General features: G+C 44.6%; 1 protein-coding gene across 1 annotated transcript in view; it reads left to right on the forward strand.

Annotated features, from left to right (window-relative positions):
• LOC109905214 (regulator of cell cycle RGCC-like) overlaps nt 1–6362 on the forward strand; it is a 9478-nt gene extending 3116 nt beyond the window's left edge. The window contains exons 3-5 of the mRNA XM_031800819.1: nt 2341–2436; nt 2888–2950; nt 5572–6362. Of these exons, the coding sequence (XP_031656679.1) occupies nt 2341–2436; nt 2888–2950; nt 5572–5579 (167 nt within the window). The 3' untranslated portion in view covers nt 5580–6362. The remainder of the gene's footprint in view (nt 1–2340; nt 2437–2887; nt 2951–5571) is intronic.
• The last annotated feature ends 3122 nt before the right edge of the window (nt 6363–9484 follow it).

Below are 9484 nucleotides of genomic sequence, written 5' to 3' on the forward strand. Positions count from 1 at the left end.
TGTGTATCCTCTAGTAGTTAGCCATTTTTATTTATTAAATTTTGTTTTTAAACATTTATTTAACTAGGCAAGTCAGTTAAGAACAAATTCTTATTTTCAATGACGGCCTAGGAACAGTGGGTTAACTGCCTGTTCAGGGGCAGAACGACAGATTTGTACCTTGTCAGCTCGGGGGTTTGAACTTGCAACCTTCCGGTTACTAACCACCAGGCTACCCTGCCACAATACCATACTCCTAGTTCGATCTGTCAAGAGGGTATTACAAGGACTACATCACATACCATTAGACCAGCAGACCTCGATCTGAAAGGACTTCTTGTACCTTTTTTATTATTTTTATTTGATTTATTTCACCTTTATTTAACCAGGTAGGCTAGTTGAGAACACCTTTATTTAACCAGGTAGGCTAGTTGAGAACACCTTTATTTAACCAGGTAGGCTAGTTGAGAACACCTTTATTTAACCAGGTAGGCTAGTTGAGAACACCTTTATTTAACCAGGTAGGCTAGTTGAGAACACCTTTATTTAACCAGGTAGGCTAGTTGAGAACACCTTTATTTAACCAGGTAGGCTAGTTGAGAACACCTTTATTTAACCAGGTAGGCTAGTTGAGAACACCTTTATTTAACCAGGTAGGCTAGTTGAGAACACCTTTATTTAACCAGGTAGGCTAGTTGAGAACACCTTTATTTAACCAGGTAGGCTAGTTGAGAACAAGTTCTCATTTACAAATGCGACCTGGCAAAGAAAAAGCAAAGCAGTTCGACACATACAACAACACAGAGTTACACATGGAGTAAAACAAACATACAGTCAATAATACAGTAGAAAAAAAAGGGGGAGTCTATATACATTGTGTGCAAAAGGCATGAGGAGGTAGGCGAATAATTACAATTTTGCAGATTAACACTGGGGTGATAAATGATCAGATGGTCATGTACAGGTAGAGATATTGGTGTGCAAAAGAGCAGAAAAGTAAATAAATAAAAACAGTATGGGGATGAGGTAGGTGAAAATGGGTGGGCTATTTACCAATAGACTATGTACAGCTGCAGCGATCGGTTAGCTGCTCAGATAGCTGATGTTTGAAGTTGGTGAGGGAGATAAAAGTCTCCAACTTCAGCGGATTGGAGACAGACCACACAGGGAACTGAATATATTTCTGTTGAACATGACCATAGTAAAACAACAGCCCCTCCATCTACAGGACTCACCCTGACTTCAGAACATACAGACTTCATAGTCAAACTCAACTGAGCTGTTTAGAATAGGAATGAATTCCACTATACAGCCCCTTTCTGTATTTTACTCAGAAGAAACAACAATGATCTCTCCTTCTCCCACCAACATTCCTTTCCCGGATATTAACAAACAGTGAAACAGATCTGTCATCTTCTGTGGCTGGCTGAAATATCTACTGTTGGAATTAAAGTGTTTATTATGTCACTTCCGAAGTCACACAGTCAATGTTTTGACCATACGTCCTCTGAACCAATGTTACCACTGTGGGGGAATGGAGGAGAGAGAGTGGTAGCGTGTGTGTGTGTGTGTGTGTGTCAGTCAGACGCAGAGCAGTTGCCATAACAGGCAGTGATGCAAAAGGTCAGGATGCTCTCGATGGTGCAGCTGTAGAACGTTTTGAGAGTCTGGGGACCAATGCCAATGCTTTTCAGTCTCCTGAAGGGGAAAAGGCGTTGTCATGCCCTCTTCACGACTGTCTTGGTGTGATTGGACCATGTTAGTTTTTTGGTGATTTGGACACCAAGGAACTTGAAACTCTCAACCTACTCCACTACAGTCCCGTCGATGAGAATAGGGGCCTGTTCGGCCCTCCTTTTCCTGTAGTTCACGATCATCTCCTTTGTCTTGATCACGTTGAGGGATACGGTGTGCTACTGTGTGTGTGTGTGTGTGTGTGTGTGTGTGTGTGTGTGTGTGTGTGTGTGGATTCATACGTATGTGTGCACACAAACATCTGGATGTGGCAATAGACCCTATGGCTTCTTGGGGGCTACAGAAAAATGAACAATCTCTCTCTCTCTCTCTCTCTCTCTCTCTCTCTCTCTCTCTCTCTCTCTCTCTTTCTCTGTGTCTCTCTCTGCCTCCCCCTCTCTCTGTGTCTCTCTCTATGTCTCTGTCTGTGTCTCTCTCTCCCGTCCCTCTCCCTCTCTATCTCCCATCCTTCTCTATCTCTCTCTCCCGTCCCTCTCTATCTCTCTCTCCCGTCCCTATCCTTCTCTATCTCTCTCTCTCTCCCATCCCTCTCCCTCTCTATCTCTGTCTTTCCTGTCCCTCTCCCTCTCTATCTCTCTCCCGTCCCTCTCCCTCTCCCTCTCTCAGGTGCTGAGTCACTCAACAGGAACAGCTTCAGTTTCAGTGATGAGAGATTGAACTCTCCCTCCCCCACCACTCCCCCATCTCTGATGTCACCCAAAGGTGAGCCTCGACCCCCCCCCCCCCCACACACAACCATCAACATTCACCTTTTACAAACACGTCATTCTGACTAGAATTAGAATCTCAGTTTGACAGCCAAAGTGCAGCTCTGTATTCCTCCTGTTTAGACGGAACGACAGAGGCAGGATTCTACATTATGTTGTTCTAGGAGACGTCAAATGTTATGATTGGCAGACATATTGCCTCAGGCTTAGAGCACTTCAGCTAGCATCAGCTATTCCAATGGTTCACTTATTAACAAATTATAGTTCAAGTGACTCATTCTTCTTCTTTAGTAAGGTAGTAGTATTTGTATTTGTAGTAGACAGCGCCATGTGTTGTTCAATTCACACAATGCATGATGGGTGTTCATTTTATGTTATGCAATTGCAAGTGGACTATCAAGTGCTATTTCATTTTTTGACTATCTCTCTATGTTGACTGTTTACAGCTAAATTGGGAGACACTAAAGAACTGGAGGACTTCATTGCTGACCTTGACAAGACATTAGCCAGTAAGTGCTAATACCTTGCACCATTCACAGTACTTACTCGGGGGGTGGGTATGCTAACTATGTTAGCGATGCGAACCACCACTCATATACTGTAGCTACATGATCGTCATAACTCTCTGGCTATCCTAAACAATACGCTCAATAAACGGTGTCAGCTCTAAACAGGGTTGGGGTATTGGGACGTATGGGGATGTATGGATGGGAAAGATGAGACCTCTAGGGAGGTGGGAGGTAAAGAAAATATATCACTAATGTCATTATACCTTGACACACACGTGCACACACATGCACACACATGCACACACACAAACACATGTACACACACGTACACACACACACACACACGTACACATACGTACACACACGTACACACACACGCACACATGTACACACACACGTACACACACATGCGCACACATACGCGCGCACACACACACACAGACACACACACACGTACACACGCACATGTACGCACACACGTACACACACACGCGAACAACTCCCCCCAGTGACAGCTTATGTTAGAGCGTAACCCGAGAGAGAGAGAGCTGAGTTTATGTACCGGATACAGACCAACATAGGGGCAGAATATCAACAGTAAATGGATTGGCCAATGGAAGTGTTCAGGTGCCATTCTTAAGACCTACAGACAGCGAATCCTAGTCCGTTAATAACGGAGTACTGAATGTTCTTCATTCAAACCAATGGGACGGTCAGTCAGTCAGTCAGACACGTTAGGCAATGGGACAGTCAGTCAGTCAGTCAGACACGTTAGGCAATGGGACAGTCAGTCAGACACGTTAGGCAATGGGACGGTCAGTCAGTCAGTCAGACACGTTAGGCAATGGGACGGTCAGTCAGTCAGTTAGACACGTTAGGCAATGGGACGGTCAGTCAGTCAGTTAGACACGTTAGGCAATGGGACGGTCAGTCAGTCAGTTAGACACGTTAGGCAATGGGACGGTCAGTCAGTCAGTTAGACACGTTAGGCAATGGGACGGTCACTCAGTCAGTTAGACACGTTAGGCAATGGGACGGTCAGTAAGTCAGACACGTTAGGCAATGGGACGGTCAGTCAGTCAGTTAGACACGTTAGGCAATGGGACGGTCAGTCAGTCAGTTAGACACGTTAGGCAATGGGACGGTCAGTCAGTCAGTTAGACACGTTAGGCAATGGGACGGTCAGTCAGTCAGTTAGACACGTTAGGCAATGGGACGGTCAGTCAGTCAGTTAGACACGTTAGGCAATGGGACGGTCAGTCAGTCAGTTAGACACGTTAGGCAATGGGACGGTCAGTAAGTCAGACACGTTAGGCAATGGGACGGTCAGTCAGTCAGTTAGACACGTTAGGCAATGGGACGGTCAGTCAGTCAGTTAGACACATTAGGCAATGGGACGGTCAGTCAGTCAGTTAGACACGTTAGGCAATGGGACGGTCAGTCAGTCAGTTAGACAGGTTAGGCAATGGGACGGTCAGTCAGTCAGTCAGACACGTTAGGCAATGGGACGGTCAGTCAGTCAGTTAGACACGTTAGGCAATGGGACGGTCAGTCAGTCAGTTAGACAGGTTAGGCAATGGGACGGTCAGTCAGTCAGACAAGTTAGGCAATGGGACGGTCAGTCAGTCAGTTAGACACGTTAGGCAATGGGACGGTCAGTCAGTCAGTTAGACACGTTAGGCAATGGGACGGTCAGTCAGTCAGTTAGACACGTTAGGCAATGGGACGGTCAGTGAGTCAGTTAGACACGTTAGGCAATGGGACGGTCAGTCAGTCAGTTAGACACGTTAGGCAATGGGACGGTCAGTCAGTCAGTCAGACACGTTAGGCAATGGGACGGTCAGTCAGTCAGTTAGACACGTTAGGCAATGGGACGGTCAGTCAGTCAGTCAGATACGTTAGGCAATGGGACGGTCAGTCAGTCAGTCAGACACGTTAGGCAATGGGACGGTCAGTCAGTCAGTTAGACACGTTAGGCAATGGGACGGTCAGTCAGTCAGTTAGACACGTTAGGCAATGGGACGGTCAGTCAGTCAGTTAGACACGTTAGGCAATGGGACGGTCAGTCAGTCAGTTAGACACGTTAGGCAATGGGACGGTCAGTCAGTCATTTAGACACGTTAGGCAATGGGACGGTCAGTCAGTCAGTTAGACACGTTAGGCAATGGGACGGTCAGTCAGTCAGTTAGACACGTTAGGCAATGGGACGGTCAGTCAGTCAGTTAGACACGTTAGGCAATGGGACGGTCAGTCAGTCAGTCAGACACGTTAGGCAATGGGAGACGGTCAGTCAGTCAGTCAGACACGTTAGGCAATGGGACGGTCAGTCGGTCAGTTAGACACGTTAGGCATTGGGACGGTCAGTCAGTCAGTTAGACACGTTAGGCAATGGGACGGTCAGTCACATGAAGTAAAGGGAGAGTCAGCTACAGTATTTGCTTCTCAGGTTAAGCAGAGCCTGGCATTTTTATTAGGGTCTACAGTTTACCTCATTGCCTAACGTGTCTGACTGACTGACTGACCGTCCCATTGCCTTGGTCCATCTGTCTGACCTGAGGTACGTAGAGGAGTCTACAGTCCATTACTAATCAAACATCGTCTGTCTGTCTGTCTCTCCTTAGGCATGTGACATAGAGCCCAATCAAAGTGACAGAGACCCTTTTTGGAGAGTTGCCATCGAGAGGAGGGGACTCCCTGTCCAGACACCCAGGCGCCCCCCCAACAAACACACACACACACACACACACACACACACACACACACACACACACACACACACACACACACACACACACACACACACACACACACACACACACACGAACTCCAGGAGTGCTGTGAACAGGGACAGTCAAAGTGGCTGTCAGAAGTACTGAACAACTTCATCTCAAGGCTGCGTCCCAATAGTATAAGACAGCGTCATCTCCTCATCTCCTTTCCTCTTCCTCATCTCCTTTCCTTCATGAGCTGATCTGATTGTACTGGATAGGTTAAATAGGTTTGTTTACACAGTTAGAATGGGCAAATGTGAAATAGCACCTCATGTCCTATTGCACTATATAACATTGGGTATTATTTCTGACACAGGCCTAGTTTATAAACTTTTGCAAGTCATGGAGGAGACTAGGGGAGGATATTAGGAAGGAGATTAAGGAAATGCTGCTTTATAAAAGTATTGGGACACTGTCAGACAGACAAACACCATCTCACATACTATGCGTCCTTTATACAAAACTTGAGCTGGAAGAGTCTTTAAGAAATGGCTTTTTATAATAGAAGTATATTTGTAATTTTATAGAGCTGGTCATTGTACATTTATCAATAATACTTGTTTGTGATATATATTTTTGTATCTATATGTAAATAATAATTGTTTCAGATTCTATTGCATTAAAAAGCTTATATGATGGGTTTTAGGTTGGTCAGTCATTGACTGGAGTTAAGATGTGTTGATGCTTTTAAAGAATGTGAAACTAAAAGTGGATTAACTCTGAAAACTGGAATCCAACAAAATGTATTTAATACAGCTAATGTCTATTGTCTATAAGAGATCATATTAAAGTTCAATGTTATTCTTTTAAAACATATCTCTTCTCTTTTTTTCCTGCGTACATTATCGGTCTCCCGTATAACATCTAAACTAGCTAAGTTAATGTTAATAATTATAATTTGGATCAGTGTTGTAGTACTCCAGACTCGTCACCTTGAGTGTCTCGTTCTTGAGTGTCCCTTTTCAGTTCAGTTGTATTATACTACAATATATAAAAATACAAACAGCAGTAACAACCTCAAACAATGACAGGGAGAATTGCTCACAATTGTATTTTTTGTTTTTATTTTTTATTTTAACAGGAAGGATATTACAATTCATTCAATCACATAGCCTGGACTCATAGACTAGACGTAATATAGTAAATGTATCTCCGGGACACTCAAATTAGAATGATATGCTACGTTTGGTATGGTTACAGAAGACAGATTGCTACTTACGACAAAAGTATGGTGGCTGGGTGGATGTATTATGCGAAAGTCTAGCAAAAATATTGCTAGGTCAAATCTCATGATTTTAAATAGTGTTATCTATGGGCCAGGGAGTCAGTTCTACATACAGTTCTCTATGGGCCAGGGAGTCAGTTTTACATACAGTTCTCTATGGGCCAGGTTAGTCCGTTTTAAATAGTGTTCTCTATGGGCCAGGTTAGTCAGTTCTACATACAGTTCTCTATGGGCCAGGGAGTCAGTTTTACATACAGTTCTCTATGGGCCAGGTTAGTCCGTTTTAAATAGTGTTCTCTATGGGCCAGGTTAGTCAGTTTTACATACAGTTCTCTATGGGCCAGGGAGTCAGTTTTACATACAGTTCTCTATGGGCCAGGTTAGTCAGTTTTAAATAGTGTTCTCTATGGGCCAGGTTAGTCAGTTTTACATACAGTTCTCTATGGGCCAGGGAGTCAGTTTTACATACAGTTCTCTATGGGCCAGGTTAGTCAGTTTTAAATAGTGTTCTCTATGTGCCAGGTTAGTCAGTTTTACATACAGTTCTCTATGGGCCAGGGAGTCAGTTTTACATACAGTTCTCTATGGGCCAGGTTAGTCAGTTTTAAATAGTGTTCTCTATGGGCCAGGTTAGTCAGTTTTAAATAGTGTTCTCTATGGGCCAGGGAGTCAGTTTTAAATAGTGTTCTCTATGGGCCAGGGAGTCAGTTTTAAATAGTGTTCTCTATGGGCCAGGGAGTCAGTTTTAAATAGTGTTCTCTATGGGCCAGGGAGTCAGTTTTACATACAGTTCTCTATGGGCCAGGGAGTCAGTTCTCTATGGGCCAGGGAGTCAGTTCTCTATGGGCCAGGGAGTCAGTTTTACATACAGTTATCTATGGGCCAGGGAGTCAGTTTTACATACAGTTATCTATGGGCCAGGGAGTCAGTTTTACATACAGTTATCTATGGGCCAGGGTCAGTTTTACATACAGTACTTCTGTTAGTCCTCTGTCCGTCTCTGAAGTTCGTAAACTTCCCGAAGTTTCACATTCATTATGATTTGGAACAACATTCATTGTTTTATACATTTGACGACCTATGACCTAACAAAATAACCCTGTGACTTTCATGACTAACTCTGCAATAATGAAAATATGATGCAGACAACTGCGGCTTCTTTTGGCCTTTAAATGTACAAATATTCACCTCACATTTGTCTTCGTATGGATCTCAGTCAGCTTAGGAAGGGACGGAGTATACATGATGGGAACCCATTATACACCCACATCTCCAAAAGGATTTCACACAACCCGAAGACTCCCATGACATCACACACACACACACACACACACACACACACATACGCACACACGCACACACACACACACACACACACACACACACACACACACACACACACACACACACACGCACACGCGCACACGCACACACGCACACACACACACACACGCACACACACACACACACACACACACACACACACACACACACACACACACACACACACACACACACACACACACACACACACACACACACACACACACACACACACGCACACACACACGCACACGCACACGCACACGCACACACGCACACGCACACACGCGCACACACACACAGTGCAGCATGTGTCACAGCAAGGTCAAAATGTGTGTGTGTGTGGGGGGGCACTCACACAGCCTAGAATGTTTTGCTGTGTGTGTACAGTATCTTCAGCTGAATGGAAGGTGCTAGACGGGATTCTGAACACTCAGTCATTTTGGAAAAAACTCATATCACTTGAAACTGAGGTGAAAGTGAACATTCAAGTTTAGCAGGATTTTGTTGCATCTCATTGGGAGAGTATGAGAGAAACCCACGACGCCCGTCACAACACAGTAGCATGACCTTTCAACTATTTTGCCCTCTTGAGAGATGTCTCACGTGGGCGAAGCGCTGGCCTGGGGTGATGATGTGCCTGTGATGCAATGTAGAGGAAACTGATGATGTCACAGGGCTTGACCGAAACCATTGGTTCCACTGATCGTGCTGGACGTAGCTGTCTCGTCTGTCTTGCCGCTACACTGACTCAACTCAACACAGTCAACTTGGGAATAAGCTAACAAACATCTTCATGCCTTAGACCTGATCTCCCTAATGAGGGATAGGCTGCACACACACAATATACATTGTCTATTACAATGTTTTTCCAAAACGTTATTCTATTCTCAGTGGTTAGTGTGGATGCTGGAACGGAGCTTGTGAGGCAGACATAATATTAGAAGGTGACCTGAGAGTGACCTGGTACACATGACAAACCACCCGACCGGACACATGAGGCAAATCTCAAGGGGAAATTTTGCAATAGATCCAACCACACACACACACACACACACACACACACACACACACACACACACACACACACACACACACACACACACACACACACACACACACACAGTTTGACTTGCAAAATAGGTTTTTAACCCCCAAGATTCTTTCCTGGTTAAATAATGAATACATAAATATCTAGCATTCATTAGCAACCAT

Source organism: Oncorhynchus kisutch, linkage group LG2, assembly GCF_002021735.2.
Source record: "Oncorhynchus kisutch isolate 150728-3 linkage group LG2, Okis_V2, whole genome shotgun sequence".
Taxonomy (NCBI): Eukaryota; Metazoa; Chordata; class Actinopteri; order Salmoniformes; family Salmonidae; genus Oncorhynchus; species Oncorhynchus kisutch.